General features: G+C 47.8%; 1 protein-coding gene across 1 annotated transcript in view; it reads left to right on the top strand.

Moving 5' to 3' along the window:
- Window positions 1-16,880, top strand: part of ATG7 (autophagy related 7) — a gene marked incomplete at its 3' end in the record, with an annotated part of 183,734 nt that overhangs the window by 103,294 nt on the left and 63,560 nt on the right. The window contains 4 exon segments of the mRNA XM_014592471.2: window positions 1,284-1,478; window positions 3,050-3,253; window positions 6,149-6,264; window positions 8,944-9,019. Coding sequence (XP_014447957.1) covers window positions 1,284-1,478; window positions 3,050-3,253; window positions 6,149-6,264; window positions 8,944-9,019 — 591 coding nt within the window.

Here is a 16,880-nt window from a genome sequence, read left to right on the forward strand (position 1 = left end):
TGCCCCTATAAAAAAAAAAAAAAAAAAAAAAAAAAAAAAAATTAGAAAAAACACCTCTTCAAAAAAAAAAAGGAGGAAAAAAAAACTAGCCTGACCAAGGAATAGGCAGCCGGGTCCTCTCATGGTCGAAGGGTCGACAGTTACCCTGCCTCTCAAAGTCCCCGCTCAGCAGTGGCCCTGTACAGTGTCTTCCGTTTCCATCGCCAAACAGCCACAGGTCCAAGCCCAAAGTCAGTGGGGCTGGCCGGTATACTGCACCTCCCTAGCAGGAGATCCTGCAAAGTCGTGTGGCATGGTTCCACTCAAGGGGGAAGTGCGGAGTTGGGAAGAAGAATCCGCTCTATCACTAGAGAGCATTAGGAGCCCCCAGAGGGCCTAGGCAGACCTGGCTTTGAACCTGAGCTGCCACTTAACTGCCTGAGATTTTTGCTTACCCAAATCCTAGTCTGTGACCTAATGCAATTGCCCCTGCTTATTTGTCCAGGTATCTATTACTTACTCATGAGATATTTATTTAAGGCCTACTGTGTGCTAGGGACAGGGCAACTAGACAAACATGACTCTCCCCCCCACATGGAACTTACAGTCTAGTAAAGGAGAGGGTCTTTTACAAATAACTCCACAAACCATTTTAACTACAGTAAGTGCATGAGGCAGAAGCTCAGTAGCCATGAGAGGATATAACAAGTAGGCCCAGGGCTGGCAAGTGGCGTGGTGGGGTTGAGATGTTGGACTTAAACGTTGCTGTCCACGGTTCAAGTCCCAAACATGGTGGCTTACATTCTCCCTCTCTCTCTCTGTGTCTCTCTGGTGAGCACATGTGCCCTATGGCAAACTTTAAAAGTAATAGTCATCAATTAATTACTTAATTTAAAACAAACAGATAGGTAGGCCTGACCCAGATGGGGGCAGAGGCGATGTGGAAGCAAGTAGGGAGAGATGCCCGGCTGGAAAGAGGGCCCTTGGGCATGCAGAGGGTCCCGTGACAGAGTGGCATGGCCTGCAGGGGTAGGAGGAGCAGAGACATGCAGTTCCCTCATGGCCCGGGGAGGGGGAAGCAGCTGTGATTTCTGTGTCTCTGCTTGCCTCTGTATCCTGGCTCAGGAGGATGGGCCGAGAGCAGCTGCAGAGGTGAAGAAGGCGGAGCACATGGTAAGGGGAGAGAGGGCAGCGTAATCACCAGAGACGTTCCTGGGTGTGAGTGGCCCTGCGTGTGAGCCATTGGCTGTGTGGGAGTGTGGGGTCTGACATGCCTGAACCTCTGCTTTCTCCTGTCGCTCCAGAACGCCAGAGGGTACAACATGAGCATCCCCATGCCCGGGCACCCAGTGAGTTTCTCCAGCCTCACCCTGGAGCAGGCCCGCAGGGATGTGGAGCAGCTGGAGCAGCTCATCGAAAGCCATGATGTCATTTTTCTGTTGATGGACACCAGGGAGAGCCGGTGGCTTCCCACCGTCATTGCTGCCAGCAAGAGAAAGGTAGAGTGTGTGGGACCCAAAGGCTTGAAACATACCGGGTGCATGTTCATGTGTGCCCAAGATCCCGAGAGGAGAATGGAGGAGAAGGGATTGCGGCGTGGCCATCCCCCCGGGGGGGTGATTTCTCGCTTTCTGTTCATCTCTCTGTGTCTCTCTGCTGAGTATACTGGCCCTACAGCAAAGATCTCTCTTAAAAAAAAAAAACAAGACAAAACAAAGTAAAACAAAACTATAGCAACACTACTTACTTTCATATTTAAAGAAAAGAAAAATCTACGTGGAGGGTCACTTGTTCAGCGTGTGAATCACATCTCAGTAACTCTGTTACAAACCAAAATCCGGGCTGCCCTGTTGCACGGTGGTTAAGCACTGTGCATAGGGTGCCAGTTCCCACGTGGCTGACTGCAGTTCAAGTCCTAGCCTAGCTGGCTTGAGAAACACACTGGGTACTTGTGCATGTGAGCCCAGCATCCTGATGGGATGGAGAACTGGGAAATTGTATTGTGGTATGACCAGGCCCTATGGGGGTTCTCTGTTTCTTTCTCTTTAGTATGTACTCTCTGGCAAAAAAAAAAAAAAAAAAAAATTGGACCTGATGAAGTGTAGTAAAGTGATAGAAAGGATGGGTTTGAGAACTATGGCGTGTTGGTTTATACACCTACCTCTTACCAGTTAAACGGCCTGGGGTAAGTGATAGAACCAACTTCTCTTGATTTTCAATACCCTTATCTATAAATGAGAATTGTTTGTTCAGAGTTTATTTTTTTTAATAGAGAGATTTTTGCTATAGGGTGCGTGCGCTCGCCAGACAGACAGAGACAGAGAGATAGAAAGCGAGAAATCACCCCCCAGGGGTGATGGCCATGCCGCAATCCCTTCTCCTCCATTCTCCTCTTGGGATCTTGGGCACGCATGCACACGCACCCAGCGTGAGTATAAGCCACCGGGTCCAGGACTCAAACCACGGTCGATTACATGGGAGTCCAGTGACATAGCAATTACACCAACTGCTGGTCCCTGTTTGTTGGAAGTTTTAAACAAAATTAAATGAGATAATTTATGTTAATCATGTATCAAGCCTTTTTTGTTTATTAAGGCCTCGGTATTGATTAGCTTTTTACCATCATCAGCTTTTAGTACCTGATTATAATCAAATGCAAAAATGAAATTTTAGGGCGTTTGTCAAATATGAAATGAGCCACAGCTTAAAATATAATATATGTTGGAGCCAGCAGGTGGTGGAGCAGTTACATCGCTGGACTCCCACACGGTAGCCATGGTTTGACTACCAGATCCAGTGGCTTGAGACTCAGACCAGGTGCATGTATGTGCGTGCCCCAAGATCCTGGGAGGAGAATGGAGGCAAAGGGATTGCAGTGTGGCCACCCCTTTAGGGAGTGATTTCTCACTTCCCCTCTCACCATCTCTGTCTCTGTCTCGCTCTCCCCTCAGCAAGCTCATGCACCCTAAGGCAAAAACCTCTTAAAAAAATAATACATAAATATATTTATATAAATTTATACACATACACACACATCTCTTAATGCTGTTTTGTTCTTTGGAACTTTTAGCTGGTCATCAATGCTGCCTTGGGATTCGACACCTTTGTTGTCATGAGACATGGCCTAAAGAAGCCAAAGCAGCAGGGAGCTGGGGACTTGTGTCCGAGCCACCCTGTGACATCCGCCGACCTCCTGGGCTCATCGCTGTTTGCCAACATCCCCGGTTATAAACTCGGCTGCTACTTCTGCAATGACGTGGTGGCCCCAGGAGATGTAAGTAGATCTCTCTGTGGTTCTAAATATTTCCAGCGACCCACTTGTGCAGAGACCAGCTCGTTCACTGATGATGTTTAAATTGTCCTGTACAAAAAGAAAACAGCTCTCATTTCGGGGGGGGAGGGTGTTGTGCCACCGTGAGCCTGGCCTGGCCTCGTCAACCCTGCAGCTGTTTCTCACTCACCGATATAAACACAGCCAAACTGTTTCCGGGAGAAGCTCAGGCAGGACACTGCAGCGTCGGCTGGCCCTAGAACACTCGGCGTTGTCGCAGGGCTTGTTTTAGTAAAGACGGCATTAAAAACGAGGAGTCTGAAGACCCAATTCCTGTCCAGGCCTTGATGCGTCACGGGTCATTCCAAAGGAGCCTCTGAAGCCCCCTGTACTTCTGTAGAATGGGAGCGGAGCATAGACTTGTCGGATTTAGCTAGTTAAATACAGGATTCTCTGCTAACTCTGAATATTGGGTAAATAAGGAGTCACTTTTTAGTGTAAGTATGTCCCAGGTAATATCTGAGGTCTTATACTAAAAAGTATTTGTTGTTTATCTGAAATGCACGTTTAACTGCACATCTTGTAGCTGATGGGGTGACCGGCCCTGATGGGGAAGGGAAAAGTGGGTCACGTAAGAGTGTGCTTTGAACAGCACGACCACATTGTAGAGATGGCAGGTCCTCTCTGTATACGTTTTTAAGGTTTTTACCATAGGGTGTATGTGCTTGCTGGAGACAGACAGGGAGAAACAGAGGGAAAGTGCAACATCACCCCTGCAGAGGATGGCCATGCTGCGATCCGTTCTCCTCCACTCTCCTCTCGGGATTTGGGCTGTGCATGCATACGCGCCCCATGTGATTTTTCAAGCCTCCAGGTTGAGACTGTGAGACCCAAACTGCGGTTGGCTGTGTGGGAGTCCAGCACCTTACCCACCCACCTCCTGCTGGTCCCAGAGTCTGTATTGTTAATGACACACAAGTCAGTCTCTAGGAATGGTCTTTTATCAGAACAGGTGACACTTTCTAGTGACCCACAGCAGAGACGTCTTCTGTTCCTGTTTCCCTTCTTTAAAAACTGGTTTCTTGGGACCAGCAAATGGTGTCATGGTTGCGTTGCTGAGCTCCCATGTAGTCGACCACAGTTCAGTACAGACCTGGTGGCTTAAAACTCACACCAGGCGCATGTGCGTGCCCAGAATCCCGAGAGAATAGAGGAGAAGGGATTGCAGCGTGGCCATCCCCCTGAGGGATGATTTCTCGCTTTCTGTCTCGCTCTCTCTCTAGCAAGTGTATGTGCCCTATAGGGAAAGTCTCTAAATAAAAATAGTTTCTTAATAATGTAGACTTGTTTTGGATGACTGGATTTTATGCCTCTCCAATGTGAAGAAGAGAAGACAGCCATTCTCTTAAGTGAGGAAGGATGACTTAAGGATCTCCGTCATGGTGTTACGTTTTATCACTGGCCCTGTTATTTAGTTATGGCCAACAAGCAGGATTAAAGGCCTGTCATATTAAAGAAGCATCTGTCCTGGAGCCAGCAACTGGCGTGGTAGTTAAGTTGCTGGACTCCCACATGGCTGACCACAGTTCAATTCCCAGACCTGGTGACTTGCTCTCTTACTTTCTCTCTCTGTCTCTGATGAGCGCGTGTGCCCTATAACAAATTTAAATAAATTAACTAATTAAATTAAAGAATTCTTTTTAAAAAATCTGTTCCTAAGGTGAAATGTACATAGAGGTCAAAATGCTCCCTGACAACCCCTAATTTTCCCAGAGCTGAAGGTCAGAATTCCTTTTCCTGATGCAGGCTGTGTGTGGAGACATGCAGGAGCAGGAATCGGAGGCCCTGGGTCCACCGTCGGGGTGACGTGATGCCCACGTTGTGAAAGGCACATGGGAACTGAGGTCGGCGAGCATGGCAGATGATGGCCCTCCCCTCAGTCACTCTGAGACTCGGTCTCGGACGAGCAGGGCAGAATCGTTCACACTTCATCGGATTGCTCTTTTCCGCTGGTCTCTGTCTCTTCACTACTGAGCCTGTTGAGGAGAGCTGAGCTGAGTCAGTTGAAGGAGCACGTGGGCAGCTCCGTTGTCTGAAGCAGCTGAGGCCTCGTGTTTGACTGGCAGCCCCCGATCTTTACATGTTTAAGCCTCTGTTGTTTTTGTTGTTTTGTTTGTTTGTTTGTTTGTTTGTTTTGGTTTTCTTGGGGGGTTTCTTGGTTGGCTTTTTGGTTTTTTGGGTTTTTTTTTTTTTGCATATTGTCTCACTTAGTTACCTCAGTTGCTTATGTTACTTTTCTTGATAATCCCAAGAAGCAATATCATCTGCAGCTAGATGTTTTTTATTTGTCTATTTTTTAAAGAATTATTTAAAAAATTTTATTCTTTTCTTTTCTTTTTTTTTGAGAGATTTTTGCTATAGGATGCGTGTGATCACTAGACAGACAGAGAGAGACAGAAAGCGAGAAATCACCCCCTAGGGGAGATGGCCATGCCGCAGTCCCTTCTCCTCCATTCTCCTCTCGGGATCTTGGGCATGCACGCACACGCACCTGACATAAGTTTAAGCAACTGGGCCCAGGACTTGAACTGTGGTCGACTGCGTGGGAGTCCGGCAACATAGCCATTATGCCAATTGCATATTATTATTTTTAAATTTGATCAGAGAGAGAAAGAAAAAGTGAGAAAGCAGGCCCCCAGGGGCGGGACTTGAACTGCAGCTGGCCATATGGAAATCCAGAGCCTTACCCACTATGCCACATGCCAGCCCCAGGCAGGTTGTTCTTTGCCAGTAGTGAGCATGTGGTTATATCTTAAGACATGATCATGGAAGAGCGCATGCTTGAGACAGTTGATGGAGTAGCACTCTCAGCCCACGTGGGTGATTGCCTCTCTGCAGTCCACCAGAGACCGGACCTTGGACCAGCAGTGCACAGTGAGCCGTCCAGGCCTGGCCGTGATCGCAGGAGCCCTGGCGGTGGAGCTGATGGTGTCCGTTCTGCAGCATCCGGAAGGGTGAGTTGGCCACTAGGAGGCGGTGTTTGAACAGAAAGCTGTGGTAGACACTTGTTCATCAGCATTTTCTGGGCCCTTCCTCAGGCTGGCTCTTCTGAGAAGGATTGCTCTTTCTTCCCTCAAGAAGACCAGACTGGGGGGCTGACAGATGGCGTGGTAGTTAAGGGCACTGGACTCCCTCATGGCCGATGGTGGGTTGAGTCCTGGACCTGGCGGCTTGCTTTCTCACTTTCTCTTTCTTTCTTTCTCTCTCTCTCTCTCTCTTCTGACCCTCTCTGGTCAAATTAAAGTAAATAAATAAAGTTAAATAAAATTATTCTATAGGAAAAAAAAAAAAAAACAGACTGACAAAACTGGGTCTGGTTCTTTGGCCAGAAAGAACTCACCATGCCAGCTTTGGGCCGCATCTCTGCATCCTTCCGGAGTTGAATCCTAGAGTGATTCGGAGACTGGATATGAGAAGGAGTAAACATTTGGGTGGGGTCTTATGGCCTCCATGCTTTTCTTCTGCCAGCAAGTGGTCATCTTAGCCCTGGACGTTTGCGAGGTGATACGTGCGTCCTCTATGTTGGAGCCTGATCTAGCAGAGACTCATCCTCAGTGACTGGCAGAAAAGGCGTTTCTCTCCTCTGCAGCAAGTTCAGAGGAAGCACGCGGAGCTGGTATAAAGGCCTTCGTTTGCCCTCAGACTTGGGCTCCTTCTTATCTTTACTTAGCCACTCTTGGCTCTCTTCCTTATGCTTGTCACCTCATGGTCACAAGGTGGCTACTTGACCTATATTCTTTATTTTAAAATTGATTAATTAATTAATTAATTAATTATCTTTTTTTGGAGAGGTTTTTGTTATAGGGCGCATGTTCTCGCCAGACAGACAGAGACAAGAGACAGAAAGCAAGAAATCACCCCCCAGGGGGGTGGCCACGCCGCAATCCCTTCTCCATTCTCCTCTCTGGATCTTGGGCACACACGCACACACGCCTGGCTTGAGTTTAAGCCACCGAGTCCAAGACTAGAACCGTGGTCGACTACGTGGGAGTCCAGGGACATAGCCATTACGCTAACTGCTGGTCCCTCATTTATTTATTTTATTTGCTATAGGGCACATGCATTCATCAGAGAGAGACAGAGAGAGAAGGAAGGAAAACGAGAAAGCAAGCCACCAGGTCTGGGACACAACCATTGTCGGCCATGTAGGAGTCCAGTGCCTTAACCACCACTCCACCTGCTGGCCCCTGACCTCCAATATTCTATGTTAGAGTTTAGAAGAAAAGAATAACCCCAGGATGTGCATGTGTGATGAGAGAGAGAGAGACAGAGCTGAGCTTCCTGCACAGTCTGGTCACACCATGATCCCCCTCCAGCCCTCCAGCCCATCCGATCCTAGGCACTCACACTTGGGCCCACTGTTTCTCAGGCTGACCAGACTAGGGATTCAAACAGTGGCTGTCCTGTGGAACCTGTTCTCTTGAGCAGCCCTTTACCGCTGTGTCATGGAGCCCCTGCGCCCTTTTAAGGGACTTTCCCAGAAGACTCATCCATTGATTCTAATTCCGTTCTTCTCTGAGTACGATTGTGCTAAGGTCGAAGAGGAGAAGGTAGGCAACTGGCAATGTCTGCACACTCATTTTTGCCAATTAGATAAATACAGTTTAAGCCCCCTCCCAAAGATATTATGGTCATGTAGTTGGTACATTTTGTTTCTTGATACTTCTTCTATATCTAATGTGTATTAAAGGCATTGGATATTTTGGAACCAGCAGATGGCGTAATGGTTGCATTGCTGGACTCCCAGGTAGTTGACCACGGTTTGAGTCCCAGACCCAATGGCTTGAAGCTCACACCGGGCGTGTGTGCAAGCATACCCAAAATCCTGAGAGGAGACTGGGGGAGAAGGGATTGCGGTGTGGCCAATCTCCTGGGGTGGGGGGTGATTTCTCGCTTTCTGTCTCTCTCTATCTCTCCGGCAAGTACGTGCACTGTACTGCAAAAATATTTCTCAAAAAAAAAAATCAGTTTTTAACTTCATTATTGTCTGTTTCAGGTCTAGAATTTCCACTTGATCTTATTTTACACATTTCTTATTCTCTATGAAAACTGTGATTTTTTTTGGTCTTCTTGAATCTTTGAAAAGATTAATATCTGGCTTGCCATGTGCCAAACATTGCATTTAGCATTTTTTTTAAGAAGTATTTATCTAATTTTATTTATCTTTTTTTTTTTTAATTTAAAAAAATTTGCTATAGGGCACATGTACTCACCAGAGAGAGAGAGAGAGAGAGAGAGAGAGAGAGAAAGTGAGAACGCAAGCTGTTCGGTTCAGGCCATGTGGGAGTCTCGCACTGTTAGCCACCACGCCCCCTGCTGGCCCTGCACTCAGATTTTAGCTAACCTATTCTTAACTCATCACGACCTCCTTATTCCTGTTTTATAGATGGTGGACTTGAGGCATAGAAAAGCTCACTTGCCTGTGGTCACAAGCTCTGGTCTTTCCGTTCCAAATCAGGCCTTTTACTCTCCCGCTTTCCTTCCCCGGGAACTTCATTCTGCTCACTTGTGCTGCCTGGCAGGGGGCGTTCGGTTACCTTACAAATCTGACACCGCCGCCCCCCAGACCATGCCCCCATGTGCTAAACGGTTGTGTTGGTTGAATGAGCAGCTCTGACGTGTCCTTTCCTCAGGGGCTACGCCATCGCCAGCAGCAGTGACGACCGCATGAGCGAGCCTCCGACCTCTCTTGGGCTTGTACCCCACCAGGTTAGTGACTGGGACGTGAAGTTACAGTGCCGGACCTGATCTCTTCGGGGCGAGGGGGAAGGGATGTGGGGCTGCTTTACCGATCCACCATCCAGTCCACCTCACTTCTACTCTCCTCGTCCTCCAGCTGGAATGGCAGTAAGAGAGCTGTATTGATTGATCGATTGATTGATTTTTGCCATAGGTGCATGTGATTGCTGGAGAGAGATGGGAGGAGGGTGATTTCTCACCCCCCCCCCAATGGGAGATGGCCATGCTGCAGTCCCTTCTCCATTCTCCTCTCGGAATTTCGAACAGATGCACACACCTGACATGTTTTCCTTTATTTCTTTTTTCCTTGTAGAGAGATTTTTACTATAGGGCACATGCACTCACCTGAGAGACAAAGAGAGACAGAGACAGAAAGTGAGAAATCACCCCTGGGGATGACCATGCTGCAATCCCTTCTCTATTCTCCTCTCGCGATTTTGGGCATGCATGCTCAGGTGCCTGGAATGAGTTTCAAGCCACTGTGTCTGGCATTTGAACTGTGGTTGGCTGTGTGGGAGTCCAGTGACATAACCACTAAGCCATCTGCTGGTCCCCCTGGTGGGATTTTAAAGCCACTGGGTCCAGGACTCAAACTGTAGTTGACCATGTGGGAATCTGCCACCCTAACTACAATGCCACCTGTCAGCTCCAGGAGAGCTTTATTTTATTTTATTTTATTTTATTTTATTTTATTTTATTTTATTTTATTCAAGTTTAGTTATTTCTTCCATGAGGAAGAGAGACAGAAGAGATTGACAGCACTCCTAGCAGGGTCCCCATGCCCCACCTAGCCTTGGCTAGCTCTGGATCGTGGGCATATGCATACCTGGTAAATTCAGGGAGGGAGGCCTCGGGTACAAACCTGGGAACTTCCCAGGGAGGTCAGCCTTGCAGACTGTCCCAGACCTGGTGGCTTAAACTCACACCGGGTGCATGTGCGTGCGTGCCCAAGATCCCAAGAGGAGAATGGAGGAGAAGGGATTGCGGCGTGGCCATCCCCCCTTGGGGGTGATTTCTCACTTTCTGTCTCTCTATCTCTCTCTGTCTTTCTGGTGAGTGCACGCGCCCTATAGCAAAAAAACCTCTCAAAAAAAAAACAAAAACAAAAAACAAAAAAAAAAAACATAAGGCCTCGTGGAAAGGTATTTGTTCTGCGGGATGGTGATAAGAAGAAATTGAAAATCAGCAACATTGCCCAGAGTCCCTGATGCCTTCAGCGTGCGGACCAGAGGCCTCCTGATGAAGTAGAAGTAGGAAGAACAGGCTTTGGAATCAGCCAGACCATGGCGCATGTGCCAGCCCTGCGGTTAGTAAGATGGCTTTGCTTGGCCAAGTCAGTCAGGCCTGTGAGCGCCTGGCTTTTGTGTCTACAAAAGGGAGGAAATGGTAGCAGTTGGTAGTGGTAGAGACGCAGCCACACTGTACGCCCCAGGCCCTCGGTACGGGACACCTGCCATTTCTGCCACTGTTGTCAGTTACTGTTGACTCCCTGCCCAGGTAGAACGCCTTTGTGGGCAAGCATGGCAAAGCCATTAGAAACGTGCCGTGTCACCGCGACATGGAGTCTTGTCAGAAGAAGACTCTGAGGTGTCATGAGGAAGGCCCGCCTCTGAGGGAGTGGAAAAGCAAAAAGCGGGCGGTTGGAAATTTCGAATTCAGATCACCCCTTCAGTAGCTCCTTTCTGGAGGAGGAAAGAGGTTCCCCAGTCTCACCTTTTCCAGGTGGTCTCTCCGGATCCCATGGGGGTTTCAGCCAGTAACACGGAGGCTGTCCCCATCGGGGAGGCGTGGTCGTGCCCATCAGGCCCACCTGGGGCGCCGCAGGAACAACCCACAGGTGAATGCAGAGAGCAGAGCGAGTAGTCAGCTCACGGGTCTCCCTCCCTCCCCACGCCCACCTCCCCTGGTCTAGGACAGACTGTCACGGCTCAGTTGACAGTAAGAATCGGAAGGTAAACACTTTGTCCCTGGGCACAGGGTTAGTGGGTGAGGCACGATCGGAGCCCACTCGGCCCTGTGAGCAGTGTTCTTTCAGAGGTTCTGCGCGTAGAGAGAGCCACGGCCCCCAGGGTGGGACACTGAACTTGCAACTGCCTTTGTCACAGCCCTCTCACACGAAGCCACCTGTCACACAAGGGGGCTTTGGAAAGCTCATGCACAGCTTCGGAAACAGCTATGCATGGAGGTCAAGGGTTTGGGCACCAAAATGAACTCATACTTAATTCCATTTTCTGTGAACTTTTTTTTTTTTCCTTTTCTTTTTTTTTTTTTTTTTGGAGAGGTTTTTGTTATAGGGTATGTGCACTCACCAGAAAGACAGAGAGAGACAGAGAGACAGAAAGTGAGAAATCACTCCCCGGGGGGATGGCCACGCTGCAATCCCTTCTCCTCCATTCTCCTCTCAGGATCTTGAGCACATATGCACACGCGCCCGGCTTGAGTTTAAGCCGCCGGGTCCAGGATTTGAACTGCAGATGACTACATGGGAGTCCAACGACATAGCCATTATGCCAACTGCTGCTCCCCATTTTCTGTGAACTTTTTAAAGTCCCCTTATAGAACATGACACATGTGACCATCTTATCTATGGACACATTTCCAGTGGGACCTGACAGATACGGTGCCAGCTGTCCATCAAGAGCAAGCTGACTTCCGGGCCGACCTCTGCCATAGATGCTCTTGTATTGCACACGGATCTCTCAGGGCCTCCCGCCCTTTGTCCTGACCTCAGGATGTGCTTCCGCAGCCTCTACAGAGTTTATACAGAGAAGGGCCTTCGTTCAGTTTCCGCTCATGCCCCTGCACTGGTTTCCCCCTTTCAAGTCCTGTATGTTAAATTACCGCCGTTGTAGTTTTCTCAGTGCCGAGGCCAGGGGCCAGAACAGTGTCTTTATAGAGAAAGGGAGCCAGCGTCAAAATGCATGCGCCCCTGTTTTCAGAGTACTATGGCAACTAATCCCTCTCCGTCTTATTCATCCCCATTGAGCCACCCCAAGGTCCGGCCCGTCATTCACCGACTCTTCTGGTTCTTTCTCCTTGTTTCCCACTGTCTGAAGGATTATTTTGGTTGTTGACCATCTCTTCATTTGGCCCTTTTCAAAGACTGAAGAATAACACAGCCATATATGGGCAAAGCCCAGTGTGTGTGTGTGTGTGTGTGTGTGTGGGTGGGTGTGTGAGTGTGTGTGCATGCGTGTGCGTGTGTGATTACTTGCTTACATTATTTCCCTCTTTCAAGCCTTTATTTTTAGCTACTTTCTAAAAAAGAAAGAGGAGAAAGAACTTTAGAAGTGAATCAGGGTTGTGTGGTCCCCATTTATAGGGCTTTAAACAACTTTCTTTTCCCCCTTAAGTGGACTGAGTCCATTCAGGCAACTGTGTTTGGATCGGGGAAAAATCGCTTCCACACAAACACTGGGCTGGGTCGCAGCGCCCTGTTGCCGATTCAGCACTTCCCTCCTCCTCTTCCTGGCGCTCCAAGACAAACGGTTTCCTGTTGGAGGGGAACTTGGTAAACCCTTTGTGCACTGTACATGCAAAGAATGACGAGTAAAGTTCTCTGGGCTCTTTCTTTTTTCCCTCTCCCTCAGTTCCCTGGAGGAGAGTGTTTATTCATGGGTCCCGGTGGAATGAGATGTCATAGAAAAGTGATCGTCCTTGGACCGAGCACCCGAGGCCCCCCAGCAGCAACCCGTTGTGTAATTTGGAGAAAGTTCCTTAGCTCTTCCTGTGGTCCCTGGGCCTCCCCTCTCCTGTTTGTCAGACCTGGGAGGCCTGAGGGTTGTTTGTTCTCTCTGTGGGACCACAGGCAGACTTTGGCCCCTCTAGAGATTGACCGAGTACAGAGAAAGGCTTGATTAGGCCCCACGATCCAGTGAAATGTTGCCTGAAGAAACCTCTTATTGAATTTGAAAGCCATGAAAAACCACTAAAGGTGAGAAAATAAGCTTATAGATTTCCTTTTTTTTTTTTTTTAAGTCTGTGACCACTTGGTAAACCCTTTGTGCACTGTACATGCAAAGAATGACGAGTAAAGTTCTCTGGGCTCTTTCTTTTTTCCCTCTCCCTCAGTTCCCTGGAGGAGAGTGTTTATTCATGGGTCCCGGTGGAATGAGATGTCATAGAAAAGTGATCGTCCTTGGACCGAGCACCCGAGGCCCCCCAGCAGCAACCCGTTGTGTAATTTGGAGAAAGTTCCTTAGCTCTTCCTGTGGTCCCTGGGCCTCCCCTCTCCTGTTTGTCAGACCTGGGAGGCCTGAGGGTTGTTTGTTCTCTCTGTGGGACCACAGGCAGACTTTGGCCCCTCTAGAGATTGACCGAGTACAGAGAAAGGCTTGATTAGGCCCCACGATCCAGTGAAATGTTGCCTGAAGAAACCTCTTATTGAATTTGAAAGCCATGAAAAACCACTAAAGGTGAGAAAATAAGCTTATAGATTTCCTTTTTTTTTTTTTTTTAAGTCTGTGACCCAATGTACATGGATTAGATTCTGCAAGCAGGCAAAAATCATTATAAGCAACTTTCTGTCTATGGAGACTGATATTTTGAAACATCATCTTATTTCTTTCTTTATTTTTAATGTTTTTGCCGTAGGGTGCGTTCTGTGAAGAGTGATTTTTTTAAACATCATCTTATTTCTTTATTTCTTTTTAAGGTTTTTGCCATAGGGTGCATCTGTGAAGAGTGATTTTTTTAAAAAATATCATTTTATTTATCATTTATTGCTAAGATTTTTGCCATAGGGTGCGTGAGTTTGCCAGAGGGACAGAGACAGTGAAAGGGAAAGTGAGGAACACCCCCTGCCTGGGGCGGGGGCCGGGGGGATGGCCACACTGCAGTCCCTTCTCCACCATCCTCCTCTTGGAATTTTGGGCATGCATGCCCATATGCTGGTGCAGGTAAGCCACTGGATCCAGGACTCGAACCACAGTCTGCCATGTGGGAGTTAAACACCTTAACCTCTACACCACCTGGTAGCTGCAATAGTCATTTTACTAATGAAAAATACATAATGACATAAATCATTAAGCGTACAGCCCAATGAACTGTCAGAAAATGAACACGCCCCTGGAATCCCCTTCCCTAAGTCCTCTTCCTCCAGAGAGGTGAGCATTTCTCAGCTCTTTTTCCTTTCAACGGGGATCTATTTAATGAAAGGAAAAAAATAATAATAATAATAAAGAAGAAAGAAAGAAATTGTCTTCTCCTATTTCCTAGGGGTAGAGGCAGAACTCTGCAAGACCAAATCCTTTTTCTGATTCTTTGGGGGGAAGGAGTTAGGAGACATGCAGACCACCCCGTTCACTCCAGGAAGTTGGTTTGCAGGCTGGTGGCAGATCCCGATTGTGACAGATGAGTAGCCTACAGGCCTGCTGATCCTTGTGAGGGACGTCCTCAGAGACTGAGGATCATGTAATGATTTGAAACAAGCTGCTAGGTAAGCTGGTGGTGTGGTGGTTAAGGCGACTGCACCCCACCTGGCAACCGGGTGTGTGTGCATGTGCATGAGTGCCCAAAATCCCACGAAGAGAATGGAGGAGAAGGAATTGCAGGTTGGCTATCCCCTTGGGAATGCTTTCTCCCTCTCTCCCTCTCTCCCTGTCTTTCTCCAACAAGCACATGTGCCCTCTAGCAAATTTAAATAAATAAATAAATAAATAAATAAATAAATAAATAAATAAACAAGAATAAATAAGTTTTAAAAAGAGAGAGAATGGGGCCAGCAGGTGGCATGGTGGTTAAGGTGTTGGACTTCCACATGGCCAACTGTGGTTCAAGTTCCAGACCTGGAGGCTTTCTCAGTCTCTCTCTCTTTCCCTTTCCCTCCCTGTCTGTCTATCTCCAGTAGCAGATATGCCCTATAGCAAATTTTAAATAAGTGATAGTAATAAATTAAAATTTTAGAAAAAGAAGGGGAGAAAAGTGGCATTACAGCAGTCACGCGAACACTAAGGTTGTTCTTTGATGTAGACCTGCTTTTATCTACGGGGGAACCAAGCTCACAGTCTTTACCTTTGGGTGAATATACTTCTTGTTTCCAAAGTACTGATTTAAAAAGAATCTGAACGTGTATGTCCTCCTTCTGGGTTTGGACTTGCCAATCCCATGGTCCTCTCGGGCTCTTAAATTCTTATTTTTAGTTTGTTTTAGAAAAGTAAAATGAAGCCAGAACTGGGGCAGGATCCTGGGAGGGAGCTGGCCTGGGAAATCTCCAAGTGAGATGCACGCGGAGGTCGAGCTGGATTCTCCGGGCACGTCCTGGGCTGCCCTTTGCTTGGCCCCTCTGCACAGGCCACGGCCCCTCCAGTCCTCAGGCCTTTATCTTAGGTCTCCCTACTGAGTTCAGAAACGCTTATCTCAAAGTGCAACTAGGCTATGGGCAGTGACTGCGGGAGGAGGGAGGTTTAGAAGATAAGCATTGGGACCAGCGGATGGCGTAATGGCTATATCGCTGGACTCCCAGGTAGTCAATTGTGGTTCAAGTCCCGGACCCGGCGGCTTAAAACTCACACCAAGCACATGTGCATGCATGTCCAAGATCCTGAGAGGAGAATGAAGTAGAAGGGATTGCATTGTGGCCACCCCCTGGGGGAGGATTTCTTTCTTCCTGTCTCTCTGGTGAGCACAAGTGCCCTACAGCAAAAAAAATAAATAAATAAATAAATAAAGGAAGTTACAAGAATCATATAAAGCTCTGGAAGCATGCACAGGCAGGGAGCGGTTGGGAGGATTAGTGTCACCCCGCAGTCTTTTCCTAAGGACAGCCTTGGCTCATTCCCAGCCTTGTTCTTCTGCCACCTGGTGGCTCTAGTTCAACCGTGAGAGGTGCGCCCATGGGGAGAGCTGTAGCTGTTACTTCAAACAAAGGCCCACGTGGTGTGTCTAGGGTTTTGCGATTGCCAAACCCCTTTTTGGCATTGAATTTGATTAAGACTTTTGTCAACATCCAAAATCAATCTGGAGTTCGGAGTTGTTTTTATTTATCCAAACTCCAAGCTCTAGAAATGTTGCCAGGGCCTGCTGGAAACTGGAGTGAAGTTAAAGCAGCAGCTTCGGCCCCTGCCTGCCGCTGTCCCTTCTCAGAGAGGCCATTTGTGTCTGGCACTGGTTCGGAGCGTCCCATCGAGGCGAGCTGAGCTTGCCTGACTCAGTGTAGGTGCAAACACCAGCAGGGTGGGTGACCCAGAAAGGAAAGGGCCCCTTTCTCTCCCTGATCGATTTATTTGCAGCCAGCTGGGCATCATTGACAGAAGATGACTGAATCCTCTTGGTAGGTGTCAAGCCGTCTAGTGTTTAGGGCGCTGTTTTTCTCAATTTCTTGTGTTTTCTCTCATTTTTTTTAATCTCTCTTTTTCTTTCTTGCCAGAAGGAGAGGGGGAGAGAGAGAGAGAGGGAGAGAACCTACTTGCAATGGGGTATAGTCACACTGCAGTCCTTTTTTCTCAGGATTTGGGGCACACTTGCCAGGATTTGGGGCACGCTTGCATTCATGTTGAGCATGTACTTCCAACCACTGGGGCTGAGATTTGAACTGTTGTCAGCCGTGTGGGATCAGGCTCCCTATGCTTAGCACTTAACCATGGGGCTGACCTTCTTTTTCTTCTTCATTTTTTTTAATTAAAGAATTATTTTTATTGATTCTTATTTTTTTTAATTTGATCAAAGTGAGAAAGCAAGCCACCAGGTTCAGGACTCAACCCCTAGTTGGTCATAGTTGGTCCAGCCTTTTAACCACTACACCACCCACTGGCCCCTCATTTTGGCTTTTCTTTTTAAGTATTTAGATCATGAGTTAAAAGAACAGAGAGAGAGATACAGAGAGACACCGTCC

Source organism: Tupaia chinensis, unplaced genomic scaffold (assembly GCF_000334495.1).
Source record: "Tupaia chinensis unplaced genomic scaffold, TupChi_1.0 Scaffold000704_1, whole genome shotgun sequence".
Classification (NCBI taxonomy): Eukaryota; Metazoa; Chordata; class Mammalia; order Scandentia; family Tupaiidae; genus Tupaia; species Tupaia belangeri.